Below are 26,157 nucleotides of genomic sequence, written 5' to 3'. Positions count from 1 at the left end.
TTCGGTTTTGAATTTGTCTATTAGTTAAACTATTTCTTCAAAAATCATTTCGGTATCACGGCACTTGGACAATTGCAACTCCCTTCGAATTTCTGAAGTAATTGAATGATGCCTCTGACGTTTCAATAATTCCAAAAGGGCCTCTTTTTGCTCACTAGAAATATCCTCCTTATATCGCTGACAAAAAGTAAGCAGGGCTTGGTGCCACAATACCGGCAACAGGCGTGTTTCTCGTTGAAATCTGAAATTTGATAAGAATTGTTATAGTTACACCAAAGATAACAAAAGAGAGATTATTTCCCCATAAAGTACTTACGTGTTATTCCAACCACACTCAAGTTCTTGATCACAGTAAAACCGGTTTCCCTGTCAGCATTCGGAGATAATTAGCTTAGCCTGAGTGAGATAAGCAACTACCATGCAGGTATATCTTAATTAAATATTTAATATATAGAGTTGGGTTAGGTTAGGATCGGTATTTGATATAATGCGTTCTGGGCGGCCTGCTTTCCATAATTCTGTGTTGTAGTTTCCGTAATTTTGTTACTAAAGGATTATATTTTCATCAGATTTTGGTGTATTTCATTATAATTAACCTAACTTCACTGCTTGAGTGTGGTCGGGATAACTTAAGTACCTCCTGTAATTGTATGGTTTAATTTTACTGGTTTACAGCTGAGACATTTTTTTCGTGAATCACAAGTTTCTTACTTCTGGAGAGATCACTAACTCCACCTTTTAGACACCTGACTGGTTTTGAAAGCTAACGTGCGAAATGATACAAAATGAGTATTAGATTTTTGAATAAATAGATCCAAGCTTGGATCTACAGTCAGCTGTTTGGAAGGTTCACACCCTTTGTCATATATTTTCAGTGAAAATCAAAATTTAAGTAAAGGGTTCAAAAAAAGGGTTCAAAATTTAAGTAAAGGGTAAAAAAAAGGGTTCAAAGTTTAAGTAAAAGAGGACCACAGGAAGCGGGTAAAATATGAATTAAAAAAAAACTAATTAAGATACTTAGAATGTTGATAATTAACTGAGGACACATGGAAGCGCGATTTTTGCTCGCTTCTTTTTTTTTGTCTTAAACGGGTCCACAGTTGCAATCCATATGTTTTCATTACTATAATTTTTTATATATTTTTTTTTTTATAATTTTTATAAAATTATGTTTAAAAAAATTATATTTTATAAAATAATTTTATAAAACGTAATTTTTTATAATTTTATAATTATAAATTTTTTATAGTTTTTATATATATATATTTTTTTTATAATTTTATGACATTTTTACTTGGAATTCAGGTTGCTTCTAAGGATGTTTTATCTTTTCTTTTCACGCTGTTTTTCTGTGTATCCTCAGTGATCATAGCACCTCTTGATGGGCCACAGTCAAAAGAACAAAGCTTGGCAACCTAATCCGATCAGTAAAGGTTTCGAAAGAATTTCAAATAAAAGTACTTGGGTAGATTAAAGGGGTTTTTCCGCCGTCCAAACAAAATACTGTTAGCTAGCAATTTTCCCATCAATCGTGTTTCCGCCGTCAAACTAAAAAATGTTAGCTAACATTGTTAGAGAATATGTTTAACAAATCAAATACTTATTGGAGAAAATTGTTGGAGAATTTATTTTTGTTAGTTAACAATTGTGTTTCCGCTGTCCAAACAAATATCTGTTAGTTAACATTGTTAGCAAGCAGTTGGACGACGGAAAATCTCCTTAATTGTAGATTATATGTAAAATTTATTTAAAAGCTATGCAAATATAGAGAGTGAAAAGGTATTCCATCTTCGAGTTTCTTTACAAATGCTCAAGAAAAAATTAAATCTTTTCAAATTAATTATTTTGGAAAGTAAACTTGAAAAGATTTTGTCCTCTGAATTTTAAATTCAACCTTCTAAAGCTTCTTTTTGTGCGGAAATAAGAATAAATTTGTTTCGGTTGAAGAGCTAATGATGTTTTATAAAAAGGCAAAGAGAGTGGTAATATCGAGAGAAACAGCGATGAAGAAATTTGCAACATTTTGGGACAAAATATTCAATATACGACAAAATATGGAATAATAAAAACATCAAGAATACACAAAGACCCACATGCTAAAATGAATCCTTAAAATTAGCCTAAAATACACTGTGTCTGCCCAGCCCCCATATCCTAGTCCATACTTCAAAAAAAAAAAAACACTTTCACATGCTGAATAATGGTCGGCATTGCGCAGGTACTGATCTCTTGATTCAATGCCTTCGGCCGGGAGTGCAATACGTGGTTGGGGGAAAATAATCCGACGCCCCCCCCCCCAGATTTCTCCAGGTGCCTATTTAGAGCTGGGTCAACTCTGGCTGAGCTTACAGAGTCACGCCACTGACCCCCGTCTCGGACCAAATAATTGGATACACTAGGATTCGAACCCTCGCCCTCTCGAACAAAGAATCAGCCACAGTATATAAATATTAGACAATATGATCGTCCCCTATCTCACCCATTATAAAAACCCGAACCGAGGTGCGAGAGGTCTAGAGAATGTAAGAAAATAAGCGACATTAGATCTTTTCACAGGTAGACAACTCAGATTTCTCTTGAACGCGAAACTTGGCTTCAGCGTAGGAACACTAAATTTTAATAAAACTAATTTTAAATTAATTTATTCCAATACATATATGAAAATTGGTAATTAGTAGTGCAATGTTATTATTAGATAATTTTAGGAATTACAAGTAGGTTTCGAAGTCTCGAGTTGGTTTCAAAGGCATTTTGAGAAAGTTTCTGTGAAAATACGAGTTCCAGGGTAATTGGACCGCTGATGGCAGATCAAATGAGAGGAGCTGTTTGTACGCACTAATGAAAGAGTATGTGGGAGGAGCTGTTTGTTCGCACCGAGAATGAAGAGCCGGAAATCATCTGCGGTAAACTTACTGCTAATTATCTTTATACAGTGAATCCAGCGCACCAATCCACTCGGCTAGGACGACATTTTGATGATATGTTTTTTGTCAAGCGCAGTTCATACTCTCTTAAGTTAGGTACTGAAATGACCATTAATGCTCATTAAAAGCTACTGATAAAAAAAGAAATTTTTTTTCCACTTCCAAACAAAATGACCTGCGACACCAAGACTGGAACCCACTGGAACACAGGGACTGGAGCGACACCAGGACTGGAACACCAGGGCTGGAACGACACAACGACTGGAACAACACCAGGACTAGAGCGACACCAGGACTAGAGCGACACCACGACTGGCACAACACCAGGACAGGACCGCCACCAGGACTGGAACACCAGGGCTGGAACGACACAACGACTGGAACAACACCAGGACTAGAGCGACACCAAGACTGGACAAACACCAGGACAGGACGACACCAGGACTGGAACGACACCAGGACTGGAACACCAGGGCTGGAACGAAACAACGACTGGAACAACACCTGGACTAGAGCGACACCAGGACTAGAGCGACACCAAGACTGGCAAAACACCAGGACAGCAACGGCACCAGGACTGGAACACCAGGGCTGGAAAGACACAACGACTGGAACAACACCAGGACTAGAGCGACACCAAGACTGGAATAACACCAGGACAGGAACGACACCAGGACTGGGGCAACACGAGGACAGGAACGACACCAGGACTGGAACACCAGGGCTGGAACGACACAAGGACTGGAACGACGCAAGGACTGGAACGACACCAAGACTGGAACACACGGACTGGAACGACACCAGGACTGGACCACCAGGGCTGGAACGACAAAAGGACTGGAACAACACCAGGACTGGAACGACACCAGGACTGGAACACACGGACTGGAGCGACACCAGGACTGGAACACCAGGGCTGGAACGACACAACGACTGGAACAACACCAGGACTAGAAAGACACCAAGACTGGAACTCACTGGAACACACGGACTTGAGCGACGACAGGACTGGAACACCAGGGCTGGAACGACACAACGACTGGAACAACACCAGGACTAGAGCGACACCAGGACTAGAGCAACACGAAGACTGGAACAACACCGGGACAGGAACGACACCAGGACTGGAACACCAGGGCTGGAACGACACAACGACTGGAACAACACCAGGACTAGAGCGACACCATGACTGGAACACACGGACTGGAACGACACCAGGACTGGAACACCAGGGCTGGAACGACACAACGACTGGAACAACACCAGGACTAGAGCGACACCAGGACTGGAACGACACCAGGACAGGAACACAAGGGCTGGACCGACACCAGGACTGGAACATCAGGGCTGGAACGACACAACGACTGGGACAAAACCAGGACTGGAACGACGCAAGGACTGGAACAACACCAGGACAGGAACGACACCAGGACTGGACCACACGGACTGGAACGACACCAGGACTGGAACACCAGGGCTGGAACGACACAAGGACTGGAACGACACCAGGACTGGAACGACACAACGACTGGAACAACACCAGGACTAGAGTGACACCAGGACTAGAGCAACACCAAGACTGGAACAACACCAGGACAGGAACGACACCAGGACTGGAACACCAGGGCTGGAACGACACCAGGACTGGAACACCAGGGCTGGAACGACACAAGGACTGGGACAAAACCAGGACTGGAACGACGCAAGGACTGGAACAACACCAGGACAGGAACGACACCAGGACTGGACCACACGGACTGGAACGACACCCGGACTGGAACACCAGGGCTGGAACGAGACAACGACTGGAACAACACCAGGACTAGAGCGACACCAAGACAGGAACGACACCAGGACCGGAACACCAGGGCTGGAACGACACAAAGACTGGAACAACACCAGGACTGGAACACACGGACTGGAGCAACACCAGGACTGGAACACCAGGTCTGGAACGACACAACGACTGGAACAAAACCAGGACTAGAGCGACACCAAGACTGGAACTCACTGGAACACACGGACTGGAACGACACCAGGACTGGAACACCAGGGCTGGAACGACACAACGACTGGAACAACACCAGGACTAGAGCGACACCACGACTGGAACAACACCAGGACAGGACGACACCAGGACTGGAGCACACGGACTGGAACACCAGGGCTGGAACGACACAAGGACTGGAACGACGCAAGGACTGGGACATTACCAGGACAGGAACGACACCAGTACTGGAACACACGGATTGGAACGACACCAGGACTGGAACGACACCAGGACTGGAACAACACCAGGACTGGAACACACGGACTGGAACGACACCAGGACTGGAACATCAGGGCTGGAACGACACAAGGACTGGAACAACACCAGGACTGGAACGACGCAAGGACTGGAACAACACCAGGACAGGAACGACACCAGGACTGGAACACACGGACTGGAACGACACCAGGACTGGAAAAACACCAGGACTGGAACAACACCAGGACTGGAACAACACCAGGACTGGAACGACACCAGGACTGGAACTGGAGCTCGGGATTTAAAGTCTAGAAATGCTTTAAAGCATTGAACTTTTTTTTATTTGTCTCTTTTATCTTTCCTTATCTTTCTCAATTTCGACTGCTTCAAAACGTTGTCTCAAAGAGTATGAATGACGAGCAAGGGTGAAAACTGGCGCTTGTTTCGGCCAAAAATAGCCAATGCCATGTAATGTTTTAGATACATTACTACATCAATTTTGCCAATAACGTTAATTACACTAATTTTGCCGTGCTATTACACTGAAAAAATACCTAAAAACACCAATTGCAAGATGGAATTGGTACTGTTTTGTCACCACTAGCGCAAGAAACCACTCCAGTAAGTTACTCCTACCCTTGGGATACCCATACCCATAAAAAAGAATAGTTTTTTTCTAAAAATTCTTTTGCTCTTTTTTTGTGTCACCGGGAAAAGCGTTTCTTTTAGTAGTGTTTCATACTGTCTTAAAAGTAGATTATTTCATGATTTCTAGCATGCAACTTGATTTTTAATATCCAAAGTAAAAATAAAACTGCAATTGAAAAGATAGTCATGACATAATATTTATTTTATTTTTGCTAATTGATAAATAAATATAAATCAAAACTTGATATAACTTAGATATAGGAAGTGAGATATGCTACACGATATATAAAGCATGATGAAGTCAAAAGGAATAACTTAATAGAGCTGTGCAATAGTATTTCGTTTATTTAAGATTACAGTTTTAAAAAATGGCATGCAATGTTGGTTCTCCTTCATCCACCTCTTAATTCGTGTAACAAGAATCATAAAATAGTACATCTTATAAAGCTCATGCAAAAACATGGAGATCATCTTTTGTTTCGTCTTAATTCATATCTGCGTTTCCTTTATTAGTGCCATTATAAACAAATGAAAGATGATTAAGAGCCCACCTCTTTCTTCCCTTCATAACCAATAACCATTCCAAAGAGAAATAGAAACGATGGTCGGCTTTAGTTCTAATCAGGGGCCTAATTTTCTATGTGGCAGGGAGTGGGGGGATGCAACTGACTCTTCAGACCTCGGTTTGCCACCCCTCAGACCCCAGTTTGCCCCACAGCTCATATTTAGTTTCTTCAAAAATCTTGTCAAAACTAAGAAAATTCAAGCATCAAGCATCCAAGCATCCACAGAAATGAGTTAGTTTTCTTTAGGATATCTTTACATTTGTGGTACTATATGGCTTATTTTTCAGCTTTGACTGTCGGTACCGCTTGATTTAGGGTGAATGGTTCCAACTTTGCCCCGTCCCCAGGATTCTGATAAAATTACGTCACTGGTCTAAATGGTGCTATTCACCTTGTCTATGGTATTAAGAAGGATATTGATTACGACAAAGCCTTTTCCTTCTTTCGAATCAATATCCATTTCAAACCTGTAAAATACATTGCTTTATTACTAAGATGAATCTAAGAGTTTGTGGTAGATTCTAAAAATTCTAAAAACTTTTGGCACATAAAAAGGATTGGCTTTTATGCTGATCAAAAATATATAAAATTTATTAAGTTAAATGTTACCCATCAAAAATCATAAGCCTGAGAATATTTGTCCGATTTTCGAAAAAGGGGGGAAACAACCCCAACAAGTCAAGCGATCTTAATAAAAGTCGCACCATCAGATTCAGCATACCTGAGGACCTTACTGTAGAAGTTTCAAGCTACTATCTATAAAAATGTGAAATTTTGTCTTTTTTTTTGCCAGAAGAAAGATTACGGAGGCGTGCTTATTTATTTTTTTTTTCCAAGGGGGATTGTATAAAATCAATGATCCTAGGAGTTTTTGAGAGAGATTCGTTCGAAGGAAAATGTGTCTATTGATTTTTCATCCCAGGGGTGATTGTATCTAACCTATGGCCAGGGCGAGGGTTCATTAGAACAGAAATCAACAGGTATAGTGCCCTATTTAAATGACCAAAAAGTTTAGTGGCAACTAACCCCCTTGTGCCCCCCTTTTCCTCAAAGACATCCGATCAAAATTTTGAGATGGTCATTCAGTTAGTTAAAATGTACAATAACTATGCCTTTGGGGATGACAACACCCCCAGTTGATTTTTTGTGGGGGGAGGAATAGTTTTTTTGGGGAGGAGTATTTTCCGTGGGGAGGAAAGTTTTCGGGGGAATTTTTTCAAGGAGAGTTTTACACTGTGGGGGGGAGGGTGAATTTTCAAGGCGTGATTCGAAAAAGTTGGAAATTAAACAAAAAAAAAACATAAATTTTTCGACTGAAAGTAATAAGCAACATTAAAACTTACAACAAAATGAAACTATTCAATATACGAAGGGGACTACCCTTGCAAACAATATGAGCCTGAGAAAATTAGCCCAATTTTCGAAAAAGTGAGGAAACACCCCGCATACCTCAAGTGATCTTAACAAAAATCACACCACCAGATTCAGAACATCAAAGAACACTACTGTAGAAGTTTCAAGCTCCTATATGCAATTAAATAAAAAAAAGAAGTTTTTTTTAACTGAAAGTAAGGAGCGATACTAAAACTTAAAATAAACAGAAATTATTCCGTATATGAAAGGGGCTGTCCTCTCCTCAACGCTTCGCTCTTTACGCTAAAGTTTTTATTAAAAAAAAAAATTAAATAAAGTTGTGAGACAGAGTCAAACTTTAGCGTAAGGAGCGAGGCGTTGAGGAGGGGACGGGGACAGCCCGTTTCATATACGGAATAGTTTCTGGTCGTTTTAAGTTTTAATGTCGCTGCTTAATTTAAATTGAAAAAACTTGTTTTTGTATTTGATTTCTGAACGTTTTTAAATTAGTGCAGCTTTGATTTTGGCTCAACGTACATGAATAATTAAAACGAAATTTGCATATTAATTTTACTTTTTTTTTTGGCTATATGGATTTCTCGAAATTTTGATCCGACGTAACTTACGAATTAATATACGTAACGAACTTCTATATTCGTAAATTTTTATTACGTATATTAGGGGAGTCGCCCCCTATTCAATACCTCGTTCTTTACGTTAAAGTTAAAATTTTATTCCAATTCTTTAAGAATGACCCCTTAATCATAAAGGCCATTGATTAGAATAAATAGCTCTGACGAAAGTACAAAAAAACTTTAGCGTAAAGAGCGAGGTAATGACTAGGGGGCGAACCCATTCATATACGTAATAATTTCTGTTCGTTTTAAGTTTTAATGTTGCTCCTTACTTTCAGTAGAATTTTTTTTTTTTATTTAATTTCTGATCTTTTTTTTTTAAGTAATGCTGGAAAATCCGGCACCACCTTCATAGCAATGTCACTTCTCCCATGAAAAATTTCTCCATGGAAAGATCCTCCCACATAACACCGGACCCATCCCCCCAACTACCAGAAAATCCCCACTAAATAGTTCTGTATACTTCCCAATAACCAATTCTATATGTAAACATTGGGCAAAGTTCATAACTTGCAGACCTTCCCCCGGGGACTGTGGATGATTAAGTCATCCTCAAAGACATAGTTACTGTGTTTTTCGACCATGCTGAACAAAATGGTTATCTTAAAATTTTGATCGAGTGACTTTGGGAAAAAATGAGCGTGGGAGGGGCCTAGTTGTCCTCTATTTTTTGGTCACTTAAAAAGAGCACTAGAACTTCTAATTTCCGTTCGAATGAGCCCTCCCGCGATTTTCTATGACCACTGGGTCGATACGATAACCCCTGGAAATAAAAAACACGCATCCGTGATCTTTCTCCTGGCAAAAAATACAAAATTCCACATTTTTGCATATATGAGCTTGAAACTTTTATAGTAGGGTTCTCTGATACGCTGAATCTGATGGTGTGATTCTATAAGTAAAGTTCTATGAGTTTTAGGGGGTCTTTCCCCCTTTTTTCGAAAATAAGGCAAATTTTCTCAGGCACATAACTTTTGATGAGTAAGACTAAACTTGATGAAACTCATATATTTGAAATCACCATAAAAATCTAATTCTTTTGATGCATCTATTGGTTTCAAAATTCTGTTTTTTTTAGTTTCGATTACTATTGAACCGGGTCGCTCCTTACTTACAGTTTGTTACAACGAACTGTTTAATTTTGCATTTTTTGCCAAAAGCAAGATCACGGATGCGTGTTTATTTTTTTTAGTCATTTTTTCCCAGGAGTGATCTTATCCAACCATTGTTTTTAGATGATCGGGAAAGGGTTCATCTGATTAGAGATAAAAAGTTCTAGTACCCTTTTAAGTGACCAAAAACGTTGGAGGGCAGCTAAAATAGCCATTTACGGAAGTAAAAAAATATATTTTTCGGAGGGGAGGGGTGTACGTGGGAGGAATTTTCCAAGGAGGGGTAGCAAGATTTTCTGGAATTATTTAAAAAACGATCAGAAATTAAATAAAAACAAAACCAAATAATGCTAAATGTTTTTGACTTCGTGTCCTTTATTAATGGAAAGAATTTTCAGCTTTTATGTTTTTCTATTTTCATTTATAAGAAAATATCAACTTCGTCTACTTTTAATGTTTTTCTTCTTTTGATACATGTTTTTGGTTTCGTGTCTTTTCTTTATGAGAAGAATTTCCAGCTTTTATATTTTCCATTTTCATTTATAAGAAAAATCTCAACCTAGTTTAATTTTAACGTTTTTCTTCTTTTGATACATGTTTTTGGTTTCATCTTTTCTTTATGAAAAAATTTTAAGCTTTTATATTTTTCCATTAGAATTTATAAGAAAAATCACAACTTCTGTCTACTTTAAACGTTTTTTCTCCTTTTATTTCATATTTTTGGCTTCCTGTCTTTTCTTTATGAAAAGAATTTTCACCTTTTATGTTTTTCAATTTTCATTAATAAGAAAAATCTTAAATTCCCTCTATTTTTAATGTTTTTTCTTCTTTTGATTCATGTCTGGCTTCCTGTCTTTTCTTTAAGAAAAGAATTTTCATCTTTTATATTTTTCCATTTTCATTAATTAGAAAAATCTCAAATTCTGTATACTTTTTCCGTTTTTCTCCTTTTGATTCATGTTTTCGGCTTCGTGTCTTTTCTCTATTAAAAGATTTTCAGCTTTTATGTTTTTCCGTTTTCATTTATAAGAAAAATCTTAAATTTTGTCTATTTTTAACATTTTCTCCTTTTGATTAATGTTTTTGGCTTCCTGTCTTTTCTCTATGAGAAGAATTTTCAGCTTTTACATTTTTCCATTTTCATGTAGAAGAAAAATCTCAAATTCGCCTACTTTTAAAGCTTTTCTCCTTTTGATTCATGTTTTTGGCTTCGTGTCTTTCCTTTATGAAAAGAATTTTCATTTATAAGAAAAATCTCAAATTCATCTTCTTTTAACGCTTTTCTCCTTTTGATTATGTCTTTTGTTTCGTTTCTTTTTTTTATGAGAAATAAGTATAATATATTTCTATAAGTAGCTAAGGAATTTCTATAAGTAACCCGATTCCAATCTTATGAGCACGTGTTTAGCTGCCTGTTAATAAAAGTTTTTTTTGGCAAATGCATAGAAAGGTCTCAGATTTTTTCTACTTTTCATGTTTTTTTATACTATTTCTTCTAAAAATATGCTCTTTTTTTTCCTACGAGACGTTTATACACTGTATTAAGTTTCTAGAAAAAACGCACTCACGATAAAAAATCAGAAAGTACGTTTTCTGCATGCCTGTTTTTTATCGTCATTTTCCATTTTTATGAAAAAGTATTAGATTCTGTCTAATTTCAACGTTTTTCCTCTTTTCACGCCTATTTTTTCAAAAATTAGAAGTTTTTTTTTCTCTATGAGAAATTAGTATTATAGATTACTAGAAGGGAACCACTGATTCGGACCGAATCCAGTTTGCACTGCACTGGGGACCACATTTAGAAACTCCAAATGGACTAAATCCAGTTCATAAGGAGAGGGCGATGTTGTAATAGCTTGGGGTTATATCTAAATATACTGAATAATACATTTCATAGTATAAATTTTACTCGTAGCTGAGCAAGTGAATAAAATATGAAACATTAAAATAATAAAGATAATAAAATGATCTTTTAAGCTTGTAAAATAATAAAATAAGCAATCTAGATAGCTGTTTCTTTGATCTCAAAGACCCAGATTCCCGATACGGTATGTTCTCGTCCATTACTAAGACTTGTTTTCATTCGTTGTCCTATTGTTGTTTTTTTTGGAACACTGAGGTGATCTCCCTAATAAGCGTGCGTATTTTAAGTCCTTTAATGCCTCTGACAAAACAAAAAGGAAAATGGCAGACTAGAAAGAAAGAAAACTATTTACACTTACACTATTTAGAAAACTAAGAGTGGTACACAGGTGGCACGCACCTGATTTCAAATTCTAATATATTTCACTGGTAATTTTAGCTTAAAATAAAGTCCTTCTCTAATATCTCATAATCTTACATATCTAATTAATCTTAGAAAATATCTTTTATCTGTTGTGTTTTATTTTCTCTATCCGTCATTTCGAATCATGTACTCTGTTATGGTTAAAATATGGTCCTCTTTTTCATGCTATCTTTTGAAAAAAGATATTGCTATCTTCTGAAAAAAGATATTACTATCTTTTGATTTTTTTGAAAAAAGTGATTTTTTCCTAAGGTACTGCGACAGAGTGGGTTTGAAGAAGCAGATGTTCGTTTTCGAGAGAAAAAGACGAACAAAGTTGACTTTGACCGTACTAGCACATGTTTTAGTGGCCTATCTTCCGTTTCTTTCTATTTATGCAAAAAGGTCTATTATTCTTTCTACTGTTATAGTTTTCTCCCTGTTTCGAAGTTATTTATTTTGGAAGATGCTTTTAAATATTGATTTACACAGGAGACATTGCTATAGATTTCTATTCATCATTCAGATATAGGAGAAGAAAACCGATTTTTTCCTCACTTGCATGTTTTTATTTCTGTTTTTTTTTAATCTTTTTTTTATTGCAATGTTTTACATTTAAATAGAAAGGGTTATGATCTGTCTTCCTTTATAATTTATTCTTGCTTTTTGATGCTTGCAAAAATCCTTTCTCAAGTTCACTAGGTAAAGAAAAGAGAGTCAGGGGTTTTAAATGGAGAATTCAAGTTCACTAGGTAAAGGAACTTTACCTAGGTAAAGTTCACTAGGAGAAATCAAGGTCACTAGGTAAAGAAAAGAGAGTCAGGAGTTTTAAATGGAGAATTCAAGTTCACTAGGTAAAGGAACTTTACCTAGGTAAAGTTCACTAGGAGAAATCAGGTTCACTAGGTAAAGAAAAGAGAGTCAGGCTTTCTTAATGGAGAATTCAAGTTCACTAGGTAAAGGAACTTTACCTAGGTAAAGTTCACTAGGAGAAATCAAGTTCACTAGGTAAAGAAAAGAGAGTCAGGAGTTTTTAATGGAGAATCTTATTTATTGGATGCAAGTGTACCTGAGCACAAAAAAGAAGAAAATAGGCCTAAGTAAACTTTTTTCTGGATATTGACCCCCCGTCCCCTTCCTGCGGAAATACACTCTGATACGATTCTAAAAAAATAACATATTCCTCTCCCGTTCCATGTAAAAGTTCTCCTTTACAACCGTGTACCTCTCCCCTACGGCAGACATTTCCGCATTGACAAACCTTACAGACTAGCTCTGTTATAATCCATTTAACTTCATTACAATCCATTTTAAAATTTTTTAATAAAGGTGCCGAAGATATAAAAACAGGGATAGAATTCACAGCCAACACAAACCCTAATACTATTTACCTTAAGATCCTTCCCCCAATAGAGAACCATTTATTGTTGCTTTTAATGCCCCCTTAATAAAAGAATATCTAGATAACTGATGTGATGACTTGTACAAGAAACTCATCATTCAAAGGAAGAAGGAGAAGAAAGCTGATTCATTCCTTGAGAAATGATAAACAGAAGCGTCAAGAACTCTATAGGGGAGGCTAAATTCTCCCAAATATTATTATCCATTTTATTATGTTATTCAAATATTATCCAAGTATAATTTTTCTTAACATTCGAAAATATGCATGCTTTTGTTTGCTGACGATATTGTTCTCATAGCACAATCGGCAAAAGACATGCAAACATAATTAAACATGGAGGAATATTTGGATATGAAAGGATAAGAATTAAATAAGAAGAAAACGGTAATTGTAGTTCTTAGGAAAGGCGGAATATTGAGGAAAGAAGATGAATTTAGATTTAAAGGTGATTTTATAGAGATTTTTTTTTTTGAGAGAAAAAGGTTTTATTAAAAAAAATACAACACATTAACAACAAAACCCGAAGTTTATTAAACTTGTATGGGTACACATCACCTTTTACAAAACCCTACATAAAAAATTATTACCAGCCAGCCTTAGACCCCCCCCCCAAAAAAAAATGACAAAAAATAATAAGAAGAAAATAAATAAATAAAAATAAACGAAATAAATTAATTTCTAATAATTTCACGACCTAATTGGATACCAAAGACACAAAACTAAAAATCATTCATTCTATTCTACCTCCTCGTCGCCCTCCCAAAAAAAAGTGTCACAATCACTTGAGAGAAAATTCGCCCAGCAAGGATTAAAACTCATATGTAGACAAACACTGTCCTTTTAATTTACTGCGAAATTCATTTAGCTCATCAATTGTTGAAATTACCTGCGTTAATGGTTCCCATACCCTAGGGCCAACATGTCTTACGGAAAAAACAGATCGCTTTGTAATAACCTGAGGTCGCCGAACTAGTGTTGATGTTCTAGTCGAGTAATTATGAAAATTAACACCACTTGTAAACATTTCCCTAAAACACTCAGGTAATAACGCGTGAGTATATTTAAACATAAAAAGAGCATTATAAAAACGGAATAATCCAGCCATCGGTAATGTATTTACTTGATTATATCTATGTCTAACAGACATATTATGATTATCTCCAGTTAAAACACGTAGGGCATTATTTTGTAAACTTCTAAGGGGACGAAGGTGCATTAAAAACGTGCTTGACCACACAAGACAACCATATAGAAGGTATGGGTGTACAAAAGAAAAATAAAGTAATCTCATAATGTCTTTCGGAAAAAAGTGCTTCAGTTTCCTCATCATCCCAACATTTCTGGCGACTTTGCCACTAACACATGAAATGTGCTCTTTGAAGTTAAGGCACTCATCAACAATCACCCCTAGATACTTTGTCAAAACTTCCCGAGGCAGAATATTTTCATCGAACTGTATTTTGTCAATCCAAGGGCAGTAGTTGCTAATTCTCCCATAAATCAAAAAATGGGATTTTGCATGGTTTAGTTGAAGTCTGTTAAACCTCATCAATTTCTCAATGTTTAACATGCCAGTCTGAAGATTCTGTATAAGCATTTCCCCGGTTTTTGCAGCAACAGTTAGATGCGTGTCATCAGCGAAATAAGGCAAAATAGATTTTGATGCTCCAGTATCACGACATTTTAAATCAAAAGTAAGTCCATTGATAGCATTTCGCAGGTCATCAATATATATAAGAAACAGTAGTGGCCCCAAAACAGACCCTTGAGGGACACCGAATTCAACACTTTTAACTTGCGATTTAATTTCACTAGCACTGACAAACTGCTTTCTATCCTGGAGAAAAGATTCCAATAGACGATAAAACATACCTTGAAAACCACACTTCCTCAGCTTCACCAGAAGAATTCCATGGTCCACTGCATCGAAGGCTTTCACAATGTCCAAAAAAAACAGATGCAACTTTCCACCCTTGATCCAGAGCATCGTTCACAAAAGTCGTGAGAAAAAGAAGAGCTTGATCTGTCGACATTGCTTTACGGAATCCAAACTGAGTTTTACTAAAATACTTTTTATTCTCCAGAAAATCAACCATCCTGCCACTAATCAATTTTTCAAAAACTCTCGATAAAACTGGCAGCAATGAAATAGGCCTATACTCAGTCGGCAAATTTTTTTCCCCGCCCTTAAAAAGCGGAACCACTCTAGCAATTTTCATGAAATCGGGAAAAACACCAACTTTTAGGCACATATTAAATAGAACACAAACCTGGTCGCATATTTCCGAGAAAACATACTTAAGTACACGCAATGAAAGGCAGTCAGCACCCGAAGCATTATTTCTCATGTTCCACAATGTGGTACGTAATTCACTAGCAGTTACTGGTTTCAGATATGCAGATACATCACTTTCCTCAGGTAAAAACTGGTGGTATGTTCCATCCTCAGAAAATTTTCTCGTTGAATTCGTTATCCGTTTACCAACAATAGAAAAATGGTCACACATATTATCTACAATCGAAGCATCAGTGTTGAAATTTTCAGGTAAAATTGAACTTTTGGAAGGGATGAGAACAGAGTGAATTACTCTCCACGTTTGCCTGGGATTACCTGCACTTTTTTTAAACTCATTTCGATAATAATTAATTCTCGCTTCTCGTAATAGGTTATTGAGTTCACAATTATATTTCTTGTATCTCACTTTCGCCTCAGGAGACACTACAGAATATTTATGTAGCAGTCTTCGATTTGATACGGCCTTAATCAGTCCTCTAGTAACCCAGGGTTTTCTAGGGGTAACATGAAACGCCGGCTTTTTAATAACTGTACAACTTTCTTTTAGTAATTTAGTTATTTCTGAATACCACAATGAAAACTTTTCATTCACTGGCAGATCACTACTTTCTAAAAAGTCAAATTGAGTGTTCTTTAATTTTCTTCTTAATATGTTAAGAGCCTCAGCATCCATTTTCAATGCAGAAATTTGTGGTGGTATATTCATAGCTGTAGGGACACCAAACTCTCTATTAACAACAAGTACACCAAAATGATCAGAAACATCCTTCAAAATAACATCAGCAAAATCATACTTCACATTAACAAATATATTATCCAGAAGTGATTCCTAGTGCAAAGTCACTCGACTACAGATATTAACTGTCGGTCTTAAACCGTAACCCAACATGGAATTTAAAAAATCACGAACTCTCAGGTTTACTTTTACTGAAAATAGAAGAAGATTAAAGTCTCCACAAACAAAGCATTGGCGATTTAAACCTGACAACTTATCCATTTGCCGCTCCAGCAAATCATTAAATTCCTGCACATTTACAGATGGAGGTCGATAAACAACCACCACAAAGAAAAATTTTCCTGACTTAAAAAGTTCAACAACCATTGATTCAAAAACCATCTCTTTATTCACACGTAAATCATTCCGTATTTTCATTTCAATATTCTTCCTGCAATATAAAGCCAATCCACCATGTAATCGCGATTCCCTATTCTGCGTCACACAGTCATAACTATCAATTTCAAGTAGACTAATTGTATGATTACGAAGCCACGTTTCATTCAATGCAAGCACATCCAACTCAGAAAACTTACATAGTTCGGTTAAAAAATTAAATGAACTAGAAAGACCTTGACAAATTAAAAACCTTGATTAAAAAAGAATTCATGTATTTAGGGGTTCAGTTTTTTTGGAATGGTAAGTATGGACAGGAGGTTAAGCAGAGAGTACAAAAGGGAAACATGTGCATGAATTTAATTTTAAAAAAGTGAGGTTGGAAAGATTAGGGATTCAGCAATGCATAAATATTTATTTAAGACTAAACACCTCCTGGTTATGTGAGCTGTGGAGTTTTAGAGAAAGTGAGCAGTTGGAGAGAATATAAAAGAATTATTTTAAGAGAATTTTCGGGGCCCATTAGTCGGCTCACAGTGTTGTACTGGAGGGAGACTTGGAATTAAGTAGGTTAAGAAAAGATAGGCTAATAAGAATAGTGAAGTTTCGGATAAAAATTTTAAGAAGTAAAAATAGGCTAGCGAAAGAAGCGTATTTTAGTTTGTTGGAGGATAAGATAGAGGTAGGGTGGCCGTAGGAAATTAAGAAAATTTTAGATGGAGCAGGATATTCGTATTTTTGGAATGAAGGTAAGGGATCGAATTCGGATACAATGGTTGATAAGGTAAAAGAAAGGTTACACGAGCAAGGAACACAGCAGTGGCAGGTTCGGAAGGAGGCCTCGGGATCTCTGAGTCTGTATAGTACGGTGAAAGAGACGTGGTGGGGGGGGGGAGAAGTTTATTTTAATATGGGGTTGAAAGGGGAAGAAATAAAATAGATTTTGAATTTAAGAGGAGGGTCGATTGATATTAGGGAAAGAGAGAGGAAATTTAGGGGTCATAGTGTAAACCCAGTCCCTTGTCCGATTTGTGGGGAAAATGATGAAGATATTTTTCATTTTTGGGGGAATTGTAAGGAATTGGCGGATCTGAGAAATGAGTGTTTTCCATTAGTGTTGACAGATAGAAGATGGGTGGAAGTGATTCTAGGATCACGAGTTAAAATGACATTAAATAATGTGGCTAAGTATGTGGATTGATACATCGTGATAGATGTATCTCTTCATGAATAATTTCGCGAAGATTTATATATAAGTACGTTTTTATTTTAAATTTATTTGTGATTTTTTGGTTTTGTTATGTTTATGTTCTGTTTTTTTCCAAAGGCCCAACGGCTCGTTTTGACAATAGACACATTAATACATACATACATTCTTCCTCCAATAGGGAATCATATGTTGTTGCTTTTAATTCCCCTCTTATAAAAAAGAATATCCAAATAACTGATGTGACTTGTATACGTAGCTTATCATTAAAAGAAGAAGAAGAATAAGAAAGCAAATTCTTACCTTAAGAAATGATAAACAGAAGCATCAATAACTCTGTAGGGGAGGGCATATTTCTTCTCAAAAAGAATACGCAGAAAGATTGAATTGGCTCCATTATAATCCATTTCGGCAATTTTCAACAAAGCTGCAGAAGAGTGTAAGACCGGGATGGAGTTCTTAGCCAGGACAGATCCAAAAATTATGGCTTCACGCAGCGTACAATTTCCAGACTAAAATTCAAATATTTAAATCTAAACAAAATTATTAAATTAAGTGTTACAATGTTTATATGTATACGCTACTCTTACATGTTTAAATTAAATGTTAACCTTTTAGTTTTGTTATGATTATTAATTCAACTATTATTATGTAATCTAATTTGATAATCATGTTGATCAATTAATTACCTGATCTTTAATTAAATTTTAGTTGATGAGATTCAATCCTAATTCAAATTAAACAGTTAAATGTTAAACACGACATGTTGAAAATATAACTAATTCCCAGTTTCCCAGTTGCTTTTCCTAACAGCCCCACAAATAACAATTCCAAAGAACAAAACAAAAACTAACACATTAGTGCTTCCTCTACTTACCATTACCTTATTACTATTTTCCCACTACTTTAGCCATAATTTACCAATTCTATAGCAATAGTTTACCATTCTCGTTATAATGGCTTCGAATATTTCAATCTAAGTTTAGCTGACTAAACTTCTTGTTCTTCCACAATTTTTTCAACTGGAAAAAAAAGCCTGGGCGTTGATTATTCTACATTTTACATCTTCACCGCATGCATCATCTTCATTAATAATACTACCAGACAAGGGCGGATCCAGGATTTTTTTTCGGGGGGGGGGGGGTACTAATTTTTGACTTTTTCGGGGGTTTTTTACTATTTTTTTTACTCAGTTTTCGACTAATTTTACTGATTTTTACCTTGTTTTACTAATTTTCGACTTATTTTCGACTCGGTAAAAAAATTTTTTTTTGGGGGGGGGAGGGGCTTCAAACCGGGTAACCCCCCCCCCCCTCCCCTGGATACGGCCTTGCTACCAGAGTATATGAATTTGTCCACCTGCAGTCTGTCGACAATTGGCCTGGGAAACATGCGCATCTTCCTTTCTTTGTTGAAACATTTCGGAGCCATGCTTAACTTCTATCATCATAGTGGCATCGTTAAGTTTGAAAAATATCTTCTACCCTTCCCAACTTTTTGAACTATACAAAACACTCAACACTATCACTGTTCCACTTTTTACGCCTTCACTAATAATATTACACAGTTTAATTATCTCGTTACCTAGCATCAGTCGTAACACTTTGAACATCAAATTAATTTTATTTTGGTAGATTTTATCTAGAACATTAATTAGACTGCGAATTCTTATCAGTTGACTTGGTCACTTTTAATATTTTTTCTGTTATTATTTATTTTTGATTTGATTTTTATTATTATTTTCCATATTATCAACTTAATATTCATTCCTTATTACCATTTAATACTATTTAATAAAATACCTACTATTTACTAATTTCTTAACTTCATCTTCTAACCCTGGTTTATTTACACTTACTCAATTCATCCCAAAACCCCTATATTAACTAAAATTATTAATATGCTTATTTTATACTAAATACTTAAAATATTCTTTTAAGAATATAACACTAATACATATATTCTTAACGCAGGAGAGTTTTACCTTCCCATCTAATTTTCCCTCATTGAAGAGTTAAATCCGCAAATTCCATAAAGATAATTAATATGCTCAGACAGGATAAACAAATCTATATGACTCCCAATTTAACGCTAATCCATCTAATAACGACACTTGCTACCTTAAGCACTGCAATATTATTAATGAATATAGCAGTATTACTTTAGCGTACCTATCTGGTATTATGGCTGCACGGATAGCTGCAACCTAGAAAAGAGTGAACTACGGATCTTATGTAAACGAAAGTTTAAAAAACTTTTTTCTAAGCTTGATTAAGCAATTTAAAACTATTGTTCAGATTCGTCAGAACTATAGGTTGTAATTTTGAAAACAAATGCTTGGCAATGTTGAATGAGCCTGAAACTCCTCCAACATGTTGCCAAATCGAAATCAAAAATGCACGATTGACATCATTTTCTTTGAAAATTGAAAACTTTAGGTTCCCAGTCCCATATCCAGCAAGGCTGTATCCAGGGTGGGATGGGATGGCGGGTCAGGTTGTTTAAACCCCCCCTCCACCGAAATGTTTAGCTGACTCGTAAAAACGTAACAAAAATGGATATAAACGAATTTTGTATGCGTTTTTTGAATTTTATTTTTGTAACCCCCCCCCCTTTTTTTAGTAAAACCCCCTCCGAAGAAAAAATCCTGGGTACGGCCTTGAGCAATAGTGATATATTGCTTTTTCTTTCCTTTTTTTTATCAGGGGTGTTATTATTAAATTAATGGCCGTAGAATATTTGAGGAGGATTCATTTGATCAGAAAAGAAAATATCTATAGACCTTTTTAACTAAGAAAGAAAATTGCTTAGTCTCCTGTCATTTATGGCAGAAAAATTAATTTTCACCAAAATGAGGCCAAAAAGCCAGGGAGGATACATTCTTAGCAATCTAACCAAATTTGATTGGTCGATTAGCCTTCAAGTGGAGGTTTACATGCCATCCCTCCCATCTCAATCTTTAAAACCATAGAAACCGAATTTTAGTGTGGATAGTACACTAATATCTCCTTATTTTCACAGGAACAACTACCTCTAATCAAAAGTCGTAAATACGAAACATAAGAAGCTAATGGGGAATTTTCGGAGGACACTACTTAAAATACAAAAAAGCGAATATTTAGCCTATATGAATAATAGGCATTTTCAAACAAATATGATGCAAATGCAAAAACAAAGCAACCAAAAACCAAGGAACAAAAAAAATACAATGAAAAAAGAGTTAAAAAATTTAACTCACTCAAAAACTCTTCGATAAAATAAGGCTAAAAAACATAAAAAACAAAAATAAATTACACTAAGCTCTATATGCACTACCTCATAAAGGTTCAATTAACTATTACTACTAATAACTCACTGCTAGACCAAGCCGTCGTAGTCCGAACCAGATCCTCACGCCCCTCCTCCGTCCCAATCCATTCAAAGATTCCCCTTTAGACCCTCTAAACGAGTTCTTTTTTTTTGAAATCATTCCTTATGATCTCCCCCCTCCCATTCGGGGACAACCTGTCCTTCGTTAAGCCTTAGATGAAGTACCAAGACGGGCGATCTTTGGCAATCTGTCATCCTCAATCCAGATGTGTCCAAGCCATTTCAGTCTTTCTGCCATTATAGCCATGGGTAGGAGGATAGAACCATATTTTCCAAACAGCTTACTGTTGAAATACGGTCAATCTAATGGGTACCCAATATAATCCGTACGCAATTCCTTTTAAAAAAAAGTAACAAGTCCTCCCCTGTCTGTCGAAGTACACACGTTTCAGAACCATCACTGTAACTGTCATAACGATATTCAGTAAAGAGTCATGACTGTAACTTTCAATATTCTAGTCTTGGTTCGCAGAATTATCTTCCTATTTTTTTAAAAAATTTTCAACTGTGAAAAAAAAACACCCCAAACCTTGACTAATCTACTTTTAATACCTTCACTACATTCAGCCTCTTTATTAATAATACTACTCAGCATCACCAGTTCACCCTCATTTATTCCCAGTATAAGCGGCTTACTCTTCTTAACATTAACTTTCAAACTATCTTACCCCTTGAACTCTCAAAGCCTCCAATTGAAAAACTGAGAATATAGTTTGTTAAGCCGCTTCAAGTACCTATTTATACAAAATACCATTTACCTCGCACAACGGAATTAAGATTCCTTTGAAAAACGCCCCTGGTTTAAATAAAGCCTTCTTTAAAGCCTTATACAGATGTTGGTTGAGTTTTTTGTATTCAGAAATATCATCCCTGACACGTGGAAGAAGAACTAAATTGTAGAAACGCTGCGCCATCTTTTCCTTCAGGTTAGAGGAGAATATTTTCGTTGCTTCATACATTGCGGCAGCACTCCACGAGCTTGGATCTGGAAAATGGATAAACGACAACAATAAGCAGAAACAACAGACTTAATAAATAGATCAAGGATTACGCTCTAAAACTCTTTACAAACGAGGCTTTTTGGGCCCACCCAGTGCATCTTCACGAACAACAACAAAAATTTCATTACCGAACACTAAACCTGACAAATCAAGGTAAATTCAGTATAGATTAGGCTTCAATTTGGTATAAGGTTCTAGGTGTCCCTTTCCCGGAATATTCCCCCTGGTGAAAAATTCCCTTCGAAAACCTCCCTCGGACAATTCTCCCATAATGTTCTCTCCATTTGCAAAATTGTGCATCCGAAGAAAAGGAAATAAAAAGAATTTTGTATATGAATCCAGGGTAGTTTCTCCCATAGAATTTTTCTTCAATAAAATTCTCCTTGTGAAAATCCCTCCTCTCCTGCGCAGAAAACTCCCCCGTGAGAAATGTCCGCATCTTTCCCCAAAAAACAAATACTATGTGTAAACAATTGACAAATTGCAAAACCTACAGCCCTTTCCCTAGGGGCTATAGAGGGTCATGTCATACACAGAGGCATATTTTTTGGACCCGATTTTTCAATTATGCTGAACCATATGGCTATCTAAAAATTGTAACCGTATGTCTTTGGAGAAGAAAGGGGCGAGGGAGGGGGCTAGTTGCCCTCCAATCGGATTGGTCACTTTAAAGGGCAATGAAACTTTTAAATTTTTGTTCGATTGAGTCCTCTCCCAATCCTCTAGGTTCTTGGTTCCACACGACCATCCCTGAAAAAAAAAGAAAAAAAAAAGATAAACAGCAAAAAACTCTTTTTGGTGAAAATATAAAATTCAAAATTTTTGTAGATGAGAGCTTGAACTCTTCACAATAGGGTTCTCTGATCGTTTTGTACTTAGAGAGCGGGGCAGATACTTCAAAGTGTGCATCTTAATTCCAAAATATCAAAACTCTCATTGAGTGTTCAGACAAATACACAACTGGTTCTAAGGAAGGTGGAAGGAATAAATATTTAATCCGTCTTGATTTCCAGGAATATTACTGGTCTACACCATTATTTTGAAAACAAAGAGTAAAATTAAACCTCAAAAGGAGCAGAATCTATCCCATAGATTTTATTCCCAAATGGATTCTTTGATCTTTTTGTGGTTATAGAGCGGGGCAGATGCTTCAAAGTGTGCATATTAATGCCAAAACATCCTAACTTTCATTGAACCTTAAGATAAATACATAATTACTTCTAAGGAGTGGGGAATTAATATATAATCCCTCTTAATTTCTGGGAATATTTCTGTCTACGTTGTGATTATGAAAGTAAAGAGTAACATAAAATCCCAAAACAAACATAATTTATTCCTTATAATCTTTACACGAGAGCTTGAAACCTCTATAGTTGGGTTCTTTTATCGTTTTGTAGTTGGGGAGGAGGCAGATGCATTAAAGGGTGCATTTTAATGCCAAAATATCCTAACTCTAATTCAACATTCAAAATTTTTTTCCCTATTAGAAAGGGAGCTGCCCCCTTCTCATCCCTAACCTTCTCTTCGTGGTCGTCGAAACTTCGGAGGAACCTCATTCAATCAGGAATTTAGAGTTCTAGTCTCTTTTAAAAGTTGAATGTGATAGGAAACCTACCAGTTCCTGTCCAAGAACCTTTTTTTATATCTGCTTCTTTCGTTCCCTCTTGGGACATCCAATCAACATTTCGAGTAGCAGCTCAATTTTGCACATGGGAAAATTTTCAATGGGGGGGGGGGAGGGGAGGAGGCAAATTATCCGGGGGACAATTCTGGCTCCCAATGTTCCAGGAGAAAACTTTCTGGAAGGAAAATTAAATACGGGAAAAGCAGCAATATTTACAATTTTCCGGAATAATTGAATGGCAATAAAAAATTTGTCGCTGCATAAACGGTTTTTGGTATCGAAAATAATGCCAATTCTTCATTACAGAGCAGAGATTTAGGGACATGAAAAAGTTGTAAAGAACGGCTCATTCCCAATTTTGATTCGTGACCTAGGTATATAGCCGCTTACTTGTTTGGGCTGAGAGTGGTTCAGATACCGAGTGACAGGTTGCTTAAGGCAGATTATGAAGCATTACTTTCGTAGGGGAAAAAGATCATGACAATTTAAAATAAAAGATATTTTATATCGAATGCGGTTTCCGTTTGTTTGAAAAGAAGGTAGAGAAAAATCAATACAGGCTACATTTAAATTTGGGAAATGGGACTAAGGTCATGCTAGAAAATTAAATGATCCAGAAATGGAGTGATAAGGAACACGGAAACGTTAAAATTGTATATGGATGTTAAGGTACTTTACGGGTAAGAGTTCTAACTTAAGCAGAATTTACCGGCTAGATAGTTCACTTATTGGATACAGCACAGGGCTAATTGCCTTTCAAATAGAGCAGATGTTAAATGTCTGCAAAAGAAAGAAGTTGTAAAGAAGACAGTTATACTTGCCCGCTTTGCAAAGATCAGAGAAATGAGTTGGTGAATTGCTTGAGCCGGTACCAGAGGCTTCCTAAACAAGGAGGGTATATTTGGAAAAATGAATTGATAATTCAAGATGTCTTAAAAGTGTCTCCCACAATCTATTTGTAGAATAGCGAGGTATACTGAGAATGTTTCTATTAAAAGAAAATTTTACTTTATTGATTAAATGATATTTCCTTAATGTTAACCATTTATACGTTCTCTGTGTGATGGGAATTCGGAAGAAACTGGTCGCTGATGTACGTTTATGTGGTTTCTGCTTTTTTGTGTAAAATGCCGTTTTTGGCTTTAAATACACTTTATATCATCATATTTATAGTGGATTGATGCTCTGCTCTGCAATACGGAGCCCATAGTTCTACTCCAGGTCGCAAGTTTGGGCGACCTGGGTCGCAAGTTGAGTATAAAATGTAAACTATAGAATAGAAATACATATATTTTTGTATAAACTATAATTAGGCAATAAAACAATATATTTTTAACAACACACTTTATATCTTATAGTTACAAAAAAAACCTGAAAATACTCTTCCACGCTTTTCAAACAACCTTAAAAAACAAATTAAAACTCGTGATTAGACACTGTTTCCTTAGTATCTAAATTCTTCAAATCTTTCTATTCCAATCGTTCTGTTATTACTTTTACACCCTAATTTTATTTCTCGATAAATAAAACTTTCTAATTTCGTAATGTAAGAAAGCAATAATAAAAAAAAAAATAGATGGTGCGTTAGTAGTTCTATGTATTTAGAGTAGCGGTATAATTTTTGTTAGTTTCAGAATATAAAGGCATTTAAAATAGGGCTGGTACCTTTATAGTTCTAAATTTAGTAATATAGTAAATTTTACTATAACAAGTGGCTATGTAAAATAGAAAATACTCAGTGGTCCTGTATCTTTCTGCATTTGGTGGCCCAGTATCTCTCTGCATTTGATGGCCCAGTATCTCTCTGCATTTGGTGGTCCAGTATCTCTCTGCATTTGGTGGTCCAGCATCTCTCTGCATTCGGTGGTCCAGTATCTCTCTGCTTTTCGGTGGTCCACTTGAGACAGTTACCTGTTAGCATTCACAGTTACCTGTTAGCATTCACAGTTACCTGTTAGCATTCACACAGTGAAGGTCTCCGGGTGCGAAATGAATTTGGATTAGCTACGTCACTTGCCCAAAGGACGCTGCTTGGATAAACAATTTGGATAATAAGTTTTGACTGATTGCGATTGCTGAAAGTGGGCCCTAAGTAATATCTGGATATTACAAATTACGGGCCCTTGCGAATAAGTTTCCTTTCATGATTTTTTAAGGATTTTCGGAATTGTGCGGCACTATTGTTGAAAAAATAAGAGATGGCTACATTACTAACAAAAGAGCATTTTGACCGGCGAATGAATGATTTAACTGCTACGATTTCGATGCTACAACAAGAAAATAAGGTGTTGAAGACAGAAAATAAGCTGTTAAAATTGGAACTGATGAAATGGTCTGCACTTCGAGTAGATTTACATACACGGAGAAACAATATTCTCCTTCACGGGATCGATAC

The 26,157-nt window shown here is 36.3% G+C and overlaps 1 protein-coding gene across 1 annotated transcript in view; it reads right to left on the bottom strand.

The window, feature by feature from the left end:
- The window catches only part of bys (Bystin), a 74,370-nt gene continuing 48,213 nt past the window's right edge, over positions 1 to 26,157 (bottom strand). The window contains exons 5-7 of the mRNA XM_089101718.1: positions 21,896 to 22,122; positions 18,072 to 18,280; positions 1 to 241 (exon numbers count right to left, since the gene is read on the bottom strand). Of these exons, the coding sequence (XP_088957844.1) occupies positions 25 to 241; positions 18,072 to 18,280; positions 21,896 to 22,122 (653 nt within the window). The 3' untranslated portion in view covers positions 1 to 24. The remainder of the gene's footprint in view (positions 242 to 18,071; positions 18,281 to 21,895; positions 22,123 to 26,157) is intronic.

Source organism: Artemia sp. Qi Xiang Cuo, chromosome 15 (assembly GCF_049724085.1).
Source record: "Artemia sp. Qi Xiang Cuo chromosome 15, ASM4972408v1, whole genome shotgun sequence".
Lineage (NCBI taxonomy): Eukaryota > Metazoa > Arthropoda > Branchiopoda > Anostraca > Artemiidae > Artemia > Artemia sp. Qi Xiang Cuo.
The sequence above is the reverse complement of the archived record's forward strand: the minus strand, read 5'-3'. Positions and strand labels throughout refer to the sequence as shown.